The sequence below is a fragment of the Pecten maximus genome, chromosome 13 (assembly GCF_902652985.1).
Source record: "Pecten maximus chromosome 13, xPecMax1.1, whole genome shotgun sequence".
NCBI classification, from domain to species: domain Eukaryota; kingdom Metazoa; phylum Mollusca; class Bivalvia; order Pectinida; family Pectinidae; genus Pecten; species Pecten maximus.
In genome coordinates, this window is record NC_047027.1 from 13,603,672 (window position 1) to 13,619,766 (window position 16,095).

Sequence of the window (16,095 nt, forward strand, 5' to 3'; positions counted from 1 at the left end):
CCAAGAAATGCGATTTCTCACAAGAGACAATGAGACAATAATGATGTGGGATTACGTCGTTAGGCTACGTATGTATGTGCGTGCGAGCCTATCCCTATATCCACTCGCCAACTCGTCGTCGAAGGGGTTACTAATAAATAGGGCCACCATAATTTATTTTGAATTAGCGTTGGTATAGAAACATTGTGTATATCCCTTTGCACATAGGGAAGTGTTGTAATTACGTCTTGTCTGGGCCCTTTCCGCTAACGTTTGCCACATTATCATATAAGACTACAGATTCAGGTAGAAGCCGTGTCAAAATTCCAAAAAACCTTACAAACTTTTTGTTTGACAGCCTTTTTGACCTTTCAATGATTGCACAATTATAGCTAAATCTTTGAAACGACATCTTCTCAATGACCAAATCCCAAGGGAGTTGGTATTTGGTATGTAGCATGCTTTGTCCAAGTGAATCACCTTGACCTACATTCAAGGTCACGGGGTTAAAAAGGGCTAAAATCTTTAAACGACAACTTAATTACCAAGAGGCCAAGGGAGTTGGATATTAGGTATGTAGCATGCTGGAACCGACGACTACAACGTTTGTTGAAATGAATAACCTTGACCAACAGTCAAGGCCACGGGGTCAAATAGGTTAAAATCTTTAAATTACAGATTCTCAATAACAAAGAGGCTCTGAGCTTGATATTTAGTCTGTAACATTCTGTGAGTAATGACTACCAAGTTTGTTCAAACGAATGACCTTGACCTACATTCAAAGTCACAGGGGTCAAATTGTCTGAAAATCTTTAACAGTCTTCTTCAATACAAAGAGGTCCAGGGACTTCATATTGGGTCTGCGGCATGCTTTTCAATTATAAAATGAATGATATTGACCTTGCTTTAACGTCACAAGGGTCAAAGAGATAAAACAAACCTTTTTAAACGGCATGTTTTCAAAACCTTATAGGCCAAGATACCTGTTATTTGTTAAGTAGTATGCTGGGATATAGAATAGGGCTACAAAGAAAGTAAATTCATTCTAGGACGTCAACGTCATTTCTGACTTAAGTTTGTCCAAGGTGTGAAAAGCCCGTCAAAATGTTAGCCAACAATTTCTAGTTATCTATTTAGTTTTTGTTATGTTGTTTTTATATGTTTATTTTTTTCATTTTTTTTTTCATTTTTTTTCAACAAGAAGCTGATATCTTTAATGATAAACATGACGGATTCTATCTCTCAGTTGTTGATTGTCCATTGCTAACACCCGTGTGTCCTTTACCTTCGATGTCTACATGTCTAAGGTGATTCGATACCGGTGAATCGTTCCCATTACAACTATTTCCTTGACAGGTGACTAAAACTCAGCCAGATAGCACAATAAATCGGCAAAAATTCCGGAATATCACAAGGAGACTTAACATAGCGCAGACTCCCAAAACATGCAGATGTTCTCACCACACGAATGCATATCGCATGAACAGGAGACCGTCCTTAAAGTCCTTAGCTGTTGATAGGACGTTAAACACAAAACCAAACCAAACCAAACCATATTTGATATGAAGATAGACGACATGTTGGATGCTTGTTCTGTCGCCACTTTCCCTGAGATTCTGACTTAAACGGATTGACGCAGATTTGTATTGATTCTCTCGGAAGGACCTGGTCTTATTCCCAGTGTACTCTTTGAGATTTCATTAATTGTTTTTATTTCGTTTCTATTTTAATCTCGTTTAATTTATTTTGAGTTTGTATATTATGCTTTGTTGTACTGGTACCGGTATTTCAACTTGTGGAATACAACAGACTTTGAAAGATAAGAGGACAATCCCTAATCTAATGGAACCTTTATCTTCGGTTAGACCCACATTTGTACATTGCTATCGACCACATACAGATGGACTTCTTGATAGGTGAGACTCTAGGACAAAGATATATTGAAAACTTTGTCGATCTTTTGAATTTTTTTATGTAATTTTCTATTTGATATAACACTTATGATTATATAAGCATAATGTGTCGCATTCAACACGTGTTTGATATAATTTACAGACACTTGGTCCTTTCCGGTCCTCTTCCTGACGTTGGTGCTCAGGCTGCAATGTAAGTGGCTTTTGTTGTGAGCAATAATTGTTTGACATATGCTAAAGTTTCCATACTTAATCTCGACAGAAATGTAATTAGCCTTCTTAATTAATCTTCAGTTGTAAGAAATATCACGTGCCTCAGTTATTTGTAATTTTTTATTCTAACATTTTTATTGTCTTATTCATTTATGTATATTACATAAAAGTACATGACAAAAATATATAAGCTAAGATGTCAAGTTAAAAAAAGATATATTAAATGTTGTGTGTTTTATTCCCCTAATATTTATATATTTAAAAAAAAATCTATGAATTATCAATATATTACTTCACTCTGAGTAACATGATTTTCTGTAAATATGTTTTTTAAATCGGTATTACCAAATGAAACGCTTATTGTTTCAGGAATCTAATAAAAGTGTTATTAATTATATTATAATTAGACTTTGTAATAGTTCATGGATTATAGTAAATTTAAAAAAAAACTGTATCAAGTATTATAATATTTCTTTATTTAGAATTTTAATGAATCCGATTGAAACTCTGTCTGGTACTTACACGTAAAGAAACTACTCTAAATCCTAAAGAGTCAATTTACACAAACTAGAAAATGGTCAAACAAAAAGCTTCAAGCTGAAATCTGGGCTTTATTTTAATATCAAATGTAAATATCAAATAGAAAAGAAGTTGCGTGAGCAATAGTTGTCATGTTACTTCACAAAAGGCTCAATAGCGTCAAAAAGGTCGCATGTCATTCGCTGTTTCACTTATTTATTTGAGAACAGAGGACGTTTTAGACTATTGAAGTTTTACCACTATTATCAGGAGAATAAGTAATGCTAACGAATGCTCGAAAAACACATTGTATCCCGTCTACGACCACATTTTGGAACACCGTTTTCATGTATTCAGTATTGACGAGTGACCGTACTGTCAGTTATGAATCGACTGTTCTGTACAACATCCTCACAGCAATATAAACGATGATCAATGACCTCGCGTTGTGTGATCATTATCCTTTTGAGGGCTGCGTTCGTTGGCGAGTTTCTAGGGTGTGATATGAAGAGTGATATCTAGTAACCTACAAGCCTGAAGTGCAAGCGAGTTGATGAGATGGTCAATCCCCACCCTAGGAATTTAGTTTTAGGGTTATCTTTGAGATATAAGCCCCAAAACCATATATAGAATCAAGAGATTAACACAGTCATATTATCAAAAACAATAGATCAGGGCTATTGTTCCAACTTTGGTTGGTTTCCGGGTTGTATTTTAAATATTTGAGATCCACACCCCATTTCCATATATATTACATTTCTGGGTATCAATATATAAACAATGGTTCACCTTTTTGTGTAGGTAGTTAGGTTTCGTAATAGAATAGAAATGTCGCCCTCAAGCGTACGAATACACTTCACACGGAATTAACCAATCACGAATGGGTTGTATTACACGTGTGCAATAACTAAAAAATATAAAATGAATTTATTCAGTGACAAAATTCGTTATTCATATGCCAAATATTTTATTGTGACAGAAATACCTTGACCGAAAATGCATAGTGCTTTAATATAATATACAAAGGTTACAATCGGAGCTTATATATTATCCAGATACTGCCGCCATACGATGTTTGAGTTGTAATGATGTCATCCAACCACGTCATTGCTCCACTTTTGAACAGTGCCCAGATGGCGATGTAAGTATATACACGTAGACATACTGTTTTGGTAGACACCATCATGTCACTGACAATGCAATGTGGTGTTTAAAACCAAAGGCACCTTTAGCCTTGCCAGTGCATATACATTCAATGTTTATTCTACAATAGAACCACATATAAATAAACAAAAGATGCTGTTTGCGGTGTAGGCTAGACACTTTGTAGAACGTGATTGTATGAGTTCCAGCATAATATTTACAATTGCATAGCAATTCAATATTTGTGCAATGTGTTACTTTCAGTCTTGTGTGACGGAATCTTACCAAAACATGAATGGAGAAACTTTGTATAATGTTGGCTGCATGTCCTTACAGGTAAGTAATAATTGAAACATTGGATTTTTTCGGGAATAACCAAGATGACTGTAGAAAAGAAGAAGACAAAAAAGCATGGTTGTTAGCCTTAATGTTACCATCATTACAATTATTCGTTCTTAGTCTTAACGAAAAATCTGTATATCTTATTGAGAGTTAAAAAGTAGTTAAATGAAAGTTGTTCTATTGTCACTTTCATTAGTTCATAATGAAATACCTGAGATCCTGTTATAATATCGTGTTTGGTATATATCGTGGGTATATTTATAATGTTAACAAACCGTTCATTTCACTAAAATTAAGGATTTAAAATGAATATATATTCAAGTATAATTCAATAACTTAATGTTCATTTATCAAGAGGTGCTTGTTGACTAACTCTGCCAACTATACCCGCTCAAATTACCTACTTCGGGTACAAATCGTCGGGACACACGTGGATCATTTATGTACAGAGTGTTGTCACGGAGACCTGTGCAACGCCGCCGGATGTGGTTCGCAAGGTAAAGGCAATACGTCATTGCACCATTTGTCATTCAGCAGGTGTTACTGACACCATGTTACAAAATATTACGGAAGATAATCATATTGTTGGAGGGACCGTAATGTAGAGGATTGTAAGGTATGCTGATTGAAGGTGGGGAATACTGTCTTACGCAAATAAAGTCTCATTGTGCTACAGGCTGTAGGTTATAAAAGGTACATTACTTCCAGTAATCCGCTTAAGGACAAACATTTGAAAACAAGCAGAGGGACAAGTTATATCGAGAAACAACATTTTGACTGGGATCGTTCCTAGCAAGTATGGTAACTTTGAAGTGAAATCAGTCAACCACCTACTTCATGTAAGTATTTTTATTCATTTTTTTTTAGGATTTCCGCAACACAGAGGACCGATTTGTTTAAACTGCCGACAGTCACGTGACCCATCTTATTGTGACAGACTATCAGTGTGTCTCCAAGGAGAGGTATCGAAAAATTTTCATGAATACTTCTCTCGAACGCAATATACCGGTAGTATTATGAATTATTTTTTGCATATGTAAATAATTTCCTCAATGAAAAAAAGTTCCTCTTTTAATGTTAATTATTACTGCAAAGATAATTTCAACAAGTGCGAAATAGGTCCACCTACGGGAAAAACAAATGTGTTACATCCGTTCAACTCTGGCAGTAAACACATATTGCACATCACGTTAAATTGGAATCGAGATTATTGTGTTCAAAAAGATATTTCTTCCGATAATAATTTGAGATATTTCTTCCGATAATAATTTGAGTCCACCTTACACATTATTTCAAAGTCAAATGCGTTAATGTATAAAAAAAAAGGTTATCACCTTAATTTTGTAAATGAAAACTACATTTGTCATTAGATTGCCATCTGTTTTGTCTAGTGTCTGTTTAAATTGAAAGTCTATCTGTTTTAGGTTTGTCACGTAGAACAAATCAACGAATTTGGCGATATATTCTACCAGACCAGTTGTTTACGGGAAACTGTGAGTACTTTTGCATTACGACAGAAATCGTTTATAAAGAAAACACGTTCGTTCAGAAATAAGATGGAAAATTTGTATATTAACTTATTTTATAATTTTCTGCGGTAATAAAGACTTAGGTGTACAACGGGTAAAATTCTGGGAAACAGAAGCACATCGCTTTTTCGTTTTACATATGCTTTGCAGTTGTTGATCAATCATGATTCTATTTACTTAAATATATTTGGAGTATCCTTCACATCCTTGGTAATTACCAATTTCAAATAGCAATTCTAGAAAAGAGTGTACTACTCTGAAGGCTATCAGAAGATATTTCAGTAAAGTTCCATAAAGTAAGCTAATCTCTTAAGTTGGGAAACACATGCTAAAGAAAGATTTGCAGAATTTGAGGAAACCGAAACGAAATATTTGCCTTAAATTGAATTTAAAGTCTTAAATGAAGAAATTATATTAGGTTCAGGCGACTACGTCTTAGATTTCAGAAAAAAATGCAGACTTTGGCTTATAAATCGTAGTTTACCCATAAGAAAGCAATACCTGCGCCTATCCCGTCAACATGGCTGTTTTATATTTTCGGTGTTAAAATTCTGTTCACTTCAACTATTGTCAGTATATATTATCGGTTTATTATGAAGAGGCGAATCAGTCATATGGTTCGTCTTGTGACGAGGTATTTTTCATTTCGTCGCAAACAAAACATGTGTTTTCGAAGATATGACGGAAATACCCAAGTCGTTTTCTCATTAGGTAGCGATCGGTAATATATGAATTTGATCAAGACCTTTCTATTTGCATTTTTTCTTTTCTTTTTTTCAACCAAGAATTGTTTCAGTCTCAAACAAGTGGTAGTTTAGTAACCTATATTTCTTTCTCTTGTAGTCATTTTTAACATTATATTCGATCCACTTAGCAATCCTTGAATTTAAAGTGTGAGTTTTCGTTGATATTTCCATCGGTCAACAATATTGTTTCAGCCATCTATATGCTTAATTACTGACATGCTTGTTATGAAGCAATCATTGACATCAATATACATTTCAATGTACAAATCAGATAAACAAGATTGATTTTAAATATATTAATTTGAAAATATTTGATCAGATGATAAAACGGGAACTTGGCAACATGTTTCACTGTGATGAAGTGATAGTAAGGAGCGTTGAATATACATGTACGTAATATACATACTTTTAAAGCTTGTTATGTTAATGCAGAGTCACCTATGTACGTCTCATCCAATATATAACCCAGTGGAGATTGGGAAACGAACTGTTCGACGTGGAAATTGCTTGCTCTGCTGTCGGGAGGACTTCTGTAACACTAAATGTAAATCATTTATGTGTTAACTGTCAAAACGTATACTGAGTAAGATTAGGGAGATATGAATATTTTATCATATAGATGTTTTGTAATATATACACTTCGATAGTAAAATATAGAATATCAAGTCAATATGATTTAATTGTTCTATGATATTTTTTTTATAAAGCTGCGTCACCATCGGTTAAGTTTTCTTGCCGTTTCTCGAAAGAAAGTCAAATTAAAAGTTGTACATACTTCTACTAAACATACGTTTCTATACAACTGATAAAAATTATTAATTAATTCCGTTTTTTTCAACTTTCGATATAAGACCATGTTTTCATGTTTCATTTGACAAGGTCACCCTTCTACATCGACTGTACAACCAACGACGACAACACTGACTACTGCGACCGCGACGCATCAGAGTAAATATAAAATGATTTTTATTATTATCATTTTGTAGCGCAACATTGAAATATCACCCCTCAGTTTTTTAAATAAACACATTTTGTACGCATTTGCTTTTAAATAGGATATCTGATATTTTAGATTTTGTTTACAGTATCTAGTCAATAGTAAAGGTCAAAGGTTACACTGAACATTTATCCAATTTATCTTATCTGTCTCTTATAAATGTAAAGGTCGGATAAAAATATATATACAAGCTCTTATTGCTTTTGCTTTAATATTCCCCGCGCTACGAGTTTGCGGGTGATATAAGATTTGACTCCGTTCGTCTGTCTGTGCGTCCGTCCGTCAGCTTTTCTGGGCATTAACTTCAAAACCGTTCAACTAAATTTCAAAAAACTTTCTGTAGATATTAGGTTAGTGTCCTAGTTGTGCCTTTTGCTATTGACGATATTTCAGGGGGTTTTTTGTTATTTTTTTTTTTTTTTTTTTTGTGGTACAATGGACACAAAGATTATTTTCCATCCGGGCTACAAGTTCGAAATTATCCATTCAAAATTCACAAAACTTTCTGTATGTATGAGGTTATTTCCCTAGTTGCGCCGTTTTTTATTGATGATATTTCATGTTTGATATATTGTCTCTGTTACGATGGAAACATAGTCAAAAACACAAAATTTCTGTTTCTTTTCTGGGCTACAAATTCAAAATTGTTCCACTCAACTCCAAAAACTTTCTATATATATATATGCTTCGTGCCCTAGTTGTACCTTTTCAAGTGAAACACACATATGATCTAATCAACATTTACTCTTAATAAAATGCTAATATATATTTGTATCATAATTGGGTTTTCATACCAACAGCTTGGCGCGGGGGACAATGCCTTGCTGTGCGTCTTCTTGTTTAACTTGTCTTCGATTCGAGTGATTACAAATGCATTATATGTATCCCAGTGTATATGAAGTGAGTAAGTGTTTTTGTTTGGTATCCCAGTGTATGCAATGTGAATACGTGTTGACGCGTGAGTTATCTTGACTGACTAGTAATCGAGCCGTCCAATTTTCAAGATAGTGTGACCCTAATCATTTCTCACAAGGGCGACAGTCAACCCATATGCCGTAATTTAGGCAGTGTTCAGGGAGGCATTTCAAAGAAATTAATTATGAAAGAAAATAATCTCTAAAATTGATAGCCCCGTTACAAATCTTGCACATAGGACAGTGGGTACAATTCTTTTATCTTTCCAATAGGATAAACGTGTGCGGTAGCGTGATAGTTTAGATGAAAAGTGAGAATTAAAAAAAAAAAGTACATGAAAAGCAAGCAAGAGGGCCTTAATGTTACGGAAATCAAGATACATTTTAGTTGAAATGGGCCTCGCGTTGTAATTTACTGCGTGACAACTGCAATAAGTACAGCAAGATGCATACACTAGGGTTTGATTTAAAAGAATGTATTTCAGTATAGTTTTCTACATAATAATGTACAGAACAAAGGAACTGTATCAATTGTTTGGGTTTATGTTTAATATTGATGACAACTCCTGCAACTGAAATCATCAGTTAGAGGCTTGAGGCAGGTTGCGGATTGGTCGATCAATCATTTTTACCTTATTAATAAGATATTTTTTTACTGGTTTATGACGGCTGACAACAAATAATGAATGATGTATTTCGTCTTTTAACAGGTTTCAAGGGAACAGATTTTTTCTTGATGTTCATCGAAAACTTCAAATTTAGTCCACCTGGTTTCACTCTGAGAGCAATAGTAACATTTTTGGAGACAAATGCTAATATCCAGGTGACCACAACATATAATTCAACATCATTCTCCGCCTCAGGTCCAACGAAAAATATTGACATAAATGCAAATATGACAATTCGAGAGAAGGGAAAGTCGAGCAAGGGGATTATTTTGACTTTCAACACTGCTGTGTCGGTCATTGCATTCAATACTTTTAACGATGAATCTTCATCGATGTACCTTGCATTGCCGATGGAGGCACTTGGTGTTTCTTATATTGTAGGAACATATAAACCTAACACGATAGACTTCCCAGAAATTGGACAATCTTTTGCTGTCGGAGCACCATATGACAACACAGTGGTCAATATTACACTGAGTACATCCGCCGTGACCGTTCCTGGTCAGTATCACAGAGAGATGGGAAAACAATTACTGTCGTTCTGGACAAACTGGACACGTTCTATATTGAAACAAATACCTCTGATGGCGACCTGACGGGAACGCGTATAGTTAGTGATAAACCCGTGGCGGTAGTATCTGGTAATCAATGTAGTGACGGACCAACAGGATGCAATCATATCGCGGAGTACCTACCTCCGGTCTCAAAATGGGGGTCAAAGTTCATTGTTCCGCCTATTAGAGGAAGTGTCCGTGGTGTGATCAGAATTATACCTTCGGTAAATAATACAAATATTACTGTTTTGGGTAAAACCTTGAACAAAACATATACATTATCAAATCGATATTTCATAGATATTGACACCAATTCATCGTCGTCGTATGCAATATATGCAGATAGCCCGGTACTGGTTTTCCTGATAATTGTACAGGATAAAACATCAATGACGTTGGTGCCATCAACTAACCAGTTCTCAAATATACCTGTGTTGATCTCACTACCTATAAATACAACGAGGAGGTACGATAACTACATTGTCGTAAGTATTCGATCTAAGGACGTTTCCGGTCTAACGCTCCGCGATGCTTACGGGGCTGAACTGGCCCGTTTAGGATCAGTTCCCTCCCTTGATGTTTCGGGAGAAGAGTACACCTTCATAGCAGCCAGGTGTAACAACAACCAAACATGTTCTGTCCGACATGCTGACAAAACTGTGACGTTCAGTGTTATTGTTTATGGGTTCAGTACGTATGCTGAATATGCATATCCTGCAAACCTAAGGTTGTAAATTATAAACACTCAAAATAAAGATTTATATACACTTAAGCTTTTTTTAATTATTATTTAATGTCATTTCCGTAATAAATACTGCATTTTCACACAGATTCCTGCAGAAAACACCTTTTGTATACATTTGACCTCCTAAGATTTAAATGGAGATGTTACATATGCAATTAGCTATTATTTAATTTGCACAAATATGGTGTGTACCCAGTGAACAATATTTGTTTTCTTAAAAAAAAGATATTTTACTTTTATACTTGTACTTGTAGTACTTTGCAACGAAGGTGAACAATATGAATTCTTAACAGGGATTTGATAAAGCGATAAACATTGCACACTGAGGTAGATATTATATTCATTTGTTGGACTTACCACCGAAAAAAAAACCTCCTAAAAACACAAAACACAAGGCGCCATGGTTACGGTATCAAGTAGAGATTTTATGTGGTAGATGCTAGTTTAAGTTTACGCGTTATGAAAGTGTAGACAGTGTCCAAATTAAGGTCTGCTCTTATCTGTCTGTGTGCGTATGTTTAGGTCACACTTGAGTAAGTAAAAGAAAATAAAAGATTTGACAGCGAGTATTTGTAATAATACAATCATCTCGAGTGTTCTCGTAGGCGCATGCGCTGTCACATTTCCTATCACAACTATGCATCCTGTCAAACTAGGACGTGAAGCAGGACGGTCGTGTACTGCCGAAACTTAGTGAGAAATAGTGAAATGGTATCATATTAATTCAAATGTAAATTGTATCAAAATTCTCTATCTGTAAACATTTATTTTAATAACTGGTTAATGCCTACAAATGTTTTATGCGTGAAATATGCTATATACACATGAGTCGCAGGAAATATGTCATACAAGCACGCGCACACTAGTTTGTTTTGAAGATTGGTGGACCAGCAGTAACGACCACGTATTAGAAGCTGTTCATTGCCCTAAAGGTAATAAACCTGCGGCTAATTACTTGGGAATCATAGTTGAACACAGATTACACTTCTTTTAATTATGTTTTTCGCTCTTTAGCTCGTGTTTTTAAAAGAAATGCAAGTAATATATTAGATGGAAATTTGGTATTCCGTGTCTGTTGCTTCGTAATAAAGCAAATCCATAACTTCAGTGTTACATTAATCAACAATCTTACTATTGGTAACAAGCATGGTCAAAATGATCACCTCACCTCACCTTTTGATAATTTTAATTGCAGATCAAGAAGTTATATATAAACGGTTTGGTAGACTTTTTAAGTGTCAACTATATATATATCAGTATTAACGACACAACAGTAATTAGCAATTTTTGAATATGAATATTCACTAAACACTGAATCATCGTCCTTGATTCTAAAGGCAAAATGTAGAGATATCAGAATAAAGGAAGACATGACGGATAAAATGAATGCTTACTTAAATCACTTTCAGGGTTTTAGTTTGTTATTGTATCAAAGAAATAGAAGAAAATCAAATGCTCCATTATAAGGGCGTGTCGTAACAATTATCTATGCATTTTCTCAAAAAATACGTTATAATCATTATTGTAATACATTCTTATCAATTTGCAAAAATGATTTGTCATCATGATTAAGCTTTATTTTAACAATTAATCTGGACTCAAGATTTAACCAGAACTGTGTAGGGATTAAACCCACAGCTCCTTTATCAAACTGCATGGTCTCCGGAAACATGACAGGCCTTAACAGATAAGCGTACAACCCCTACTTATAACCACCAGAATGCACAGATGCCGCCGCTTTGAGATGTCTGAGTTACACAGATTTACTATAACCTCGCTACTGTTTTGGCACCGAGTTCTAATTTCTAATCGCAACACTTTTGCATCAGGTTCGCCTTTTTAGCATGCGACTTTTCTCAACAGCGTCAAAATATCAGTCTCAGATTTTTCAAAAGTTAACTACACAATTATTAAACTGTCACTTTCAAGAAAGAATACTTAATAATTAAACAAAAGTTACTGTTTTTGTTTATGCCTAGATTATATAAGGCTGTAAATGTGATGAGTTAGATGATTGCTAGTCCAGTTCTCTACTTAAGGTTTCATCTCTTAAAATAATACGGTGTAATATACATCTCCCATTTTGCCTGACATCGAGTACGGACATCGGCACTGACAGATTCCGAACAAACAACACACAACTTCATCATATCTCATTTTTATTATATGTGTATCAAAATAATCGAACATTGCGAACAGCTATGGCGGCACTAATGTCTACGATAGATAGTATACATGTCATCGATATTGACTTTAAATGGTACCAATAGAGTGAGTGATGTATCGTTAGCTGTCGTATAGTGTGCTCTATTTTGAAACAATACGCACTGGTGATGTCCTTGCGTTTTAAATATGTCATGCATAGGCGTGGTGGTGGTGCTGCACGCTGAGATATACATGTGAATCTGTATTACGTTTGGGACATGAAAACCTGTTTGTTTAATTCACATTTGGAGACGTCCGCGATGTTTGAAGTCTGTGTCGGTGTCGGGCAAACTGATATATGTTTAATTTCTGGCGTGGACTGGCAAGGAACATATATTGCTTTTGTAAAACTCATTATGCATGCTTTGTTTCGATCAGTAGCTTAGACATATTAAAAAGAAAACTAAGACTTATTAATGAAACTGAAATGCTTAAAACCGATAAAACGAGGACAAATTTCTAAGAAAAAAACAATGGTTTGTAGTTTACGTAATCAGAGACATAAAAAGAACAAGGATAGTAAAACTACAGTAACAAAATCATTTGAAGTTTTCAGGAACTCCCTTGACCTTTTACCCTAAACAATGACCACCAAAGCTGTTTAAATTATTGTTGCAAATGCTTTGTTCACATGCGTGCCACAGAGTAGTACATTGTTAAATTTAACATATGTTGGTCTTCTGTCATTCGTATACTAAAGGGTTGGCAGCATATTCTCAAGATCATTTTGTCCATCGTCAAGCGTCATCGTGGTCGTTAGTAACACAGTTTACCGAATAAATTTCCCCTTTTTGTTTGCTAAATCAATTTGTTACTAAGTATATCGCTTCGTTATAAGGAATTACAGTTTGAGGTCGAGTCCGATCTAATTAGAATTAGACTTGTATGTTTCGGTCCTCTACAATACTCTACGATACACTTCAATACCGGACCTAACGTTACACCGTATCTTAACAAAACAATTATACCATTTTTGTCCGAAAAATCTATTTTAACTCAGCACTTCCTTTACTACACAGATGATAAGACTACCATAGTGTTTCGATGTATTTATGTAGTGTTTTGTGACTGTTGCGCATGTATATGTATTTTACGAGTACCGAGAGTTTCCGCCCCTTTTCTTTGCAAAATGCTCACATAACAGATAAAACACATTTGTATATGCCCTAAGCTATAATATGTTCCGTTCATTCAGTTTCATATGAAATCTTACTTGCGGATGTACATGAAGATTACGAGTATTCGACTTTACTACTACTTTCTCTGAGGAATTTTCAATGTCCTAACATTTTATTGACCCACAGGCGACCTCCGAGTTCACTGATAAGGACACTTTGTAATACTTTATCCCGATCTTCCTCCATAAGAATTTTCAATGTTTGAAAAACAAAAACAAAAACATCCTTTTTAACGTGTACTTTACACAAAGATATTTTAAAAAGTTTCCTTGTTTGTTGATAGATGTTTTATCCGTTTGGGGTATATTCCTTGTTCTTAGGATACCTTAATCTCGTTGTACGTCTAAGTTTAAATGTTTATCGCTGGGAAATGCAGTTTCGCGCAGAGCAAATTACAGGAATTTTTACAGGAATTTCGCGCGCTTCAAACTGCCGCGATAACTAAATAGTGTGATTCAAACCAAGTTGAATACGAATGGTCTTAAAATCACAGTGACATATAAATCATTGCTAGTATATTAGTGGGCTTTATATCCTAGTCTGTATAGAGCCTTCTGATCTGCTGTTTTTCTTGGTACCTTCCTTCAACCTTCCACGTTACACGGTACTCATATTTAAGATATACAACTAGAATATTGACAAATAAGAATGTGGCTGTTAATATCACAATTGTCGCAAGGTACCGTTCTATATATATTTCACGTTTAAAAGTCTATCAAACTGTGTATGTAAAACATTTTTATCTCCAATTAAAACAATTAAAATGTAAGGTCTTACAAAAAATGTAAGTAAACCACTTTGGCCATATACAATTATAGCCTTTTGATGAGGTCGATGCATGGTTTTATTAACCGAAGAAAAATTATCGACCGAGGACGAAGTCCGAGGTTGATAATTTTTCTTCGGTCAATAAAACCATGCATCGACCGAAATCTAAAGGCTATAACTGTTTTATTATTTTTCTTGGTTTTGTGTTCATCAAATAAACAATAAAACATTTCTTCAAATTTGAACATTTATTTCTGTCACAACAAAAGAATTTTCATTTCGTTTCAACTCTTTTGTCATAGATTTAAGTGCCTTTACAGACTTCTTGAACTGCTCGCCTTTCATGATGTTAACCTCACGTGTCAATTCCAAGTGTCTTTGTATTCCGTGTCTGTATGATAAGAGAGTAGATTTTTTGTACAGTTCTCCGTTTTTGTTCCTCATTTCAAGATAAAAGTTAGCCAGGGCCTCATCTAGCTCGGAGATTTCATACGTTTCAAACTCCGCAGAAAGACTTTTACTTGTAAGGTATTCTCTAAATACTCGCACTGCCGTCGTGGTAACTCTTTTCGTGTTTGCCGCATCTGCATTGTTAAAGATTCTGTCTTTTTCATCCACTGACAGAGAAGCAAACCTGTCAGCCATTTCGACTCGTCTCGTCTACGATTGTTTACAATCAAGATCACGCTAGACGCTTGACTGTTTATTTCAGTGCCCTTCTGAATCAAACGCTCAAATGACTAACATGCTCTGATGCTCTGCCGCGGTTTTTTCCCGATCTATTTATAGATGGATCGGTCAATCAACTTTTTCAATCAACTTTTATCGGTCGATCACTGTTTTAAGGATGGTCACGTGGGGTCTCAACGTCCAATGATATTGGCGCAAAAACTAACTAAAATAATAATACTTGTTAGCAATAGTAGGATTGTGCATTAATGTTACACTGAAGTTTTGGATTTGCTTTATTACGAAGCGACAGACACATGACGCCAACTTACCCTTAAATGATTAGGGGTTACCACGTTACACATCTCGGCCAATCATACTGAGGCATTTCTGTTCGAGGTGCGATAAATAAGATCTATGTCAAGGAATATAATACATTAAACATTACATATATATATTATTATGACAAGGGACGCACATACATGTAGCAAGGTTTACATTGCATCCACGAAGTCCATTTTTAACTAAACCCCATTATCACTGTTTTCCTGAACGATACGTATTATAATCTTTAACAAGTGGGATTTGGCTTTGACAATTCCTTAAATTATTCTGAGATGGCCTTAACCACGTGTTGATAGTTTTGTGATAGCTCCAAAATTACCGCTTTGGTGATTAACAATGGGCATGAGCAATGCCAACCACACAGGGATTTTGCAAAGCTCGGGACGTACACTGTAATTGCAAAATCAATCAATTCATATAATGACAAGGGGAGAACCAGTTAATCGTTTCCACCTACGATCGGGTCGATTAATTATGAACTATGCCTCCTTTACTGTTCGATAATCCCTGTATTTATCCACAGAAATCTAGATGTGTTACGCGAATTATAGAAACCATAGAATTGTACGTTATACAACATTTGTCATGGTTAATTTTGATAGCCTAGGAGCTTGTATAGCAGCCACCTTAAGTGGTAGAAATCTGTCTGTTAAATGTTTAAAAGTAAA

General features: G+C 35.0%; 1 protein-coding gene across 1 annotated transcript; it reads left to right on the plus strand.

The window, feature by feature from the left end:
* Positions 1-1,868: 1,868 nt before the first annotated feature.
* On the plus strand, positions 1,869-10,289 carry LOC117340165 (IgGFc-binding protein-like). The gene is given in 11 exon segments (XM_033901925.1): positions 1,869-1,895; positions 2,035-2,085; positions 3,680-3,765; positions 4,032-4,103; positions 4,465-4,606; positions 4,977-5,071; positions 5,534-5,602; positions 6,817-6,928; positions 7,264-7,332; positions 9,006-9,445; positions 9,448-10,289. Coding segments are annotated over 11 exon segments (1,956 nt in total). The 5' UTR covers positions 1,869-1,879; the 3' UTR covers positions 10,252-10,289.
* The last annotated feature ends 5,806 nt before the right edge of the window (positions 10,290-16,095 follow it).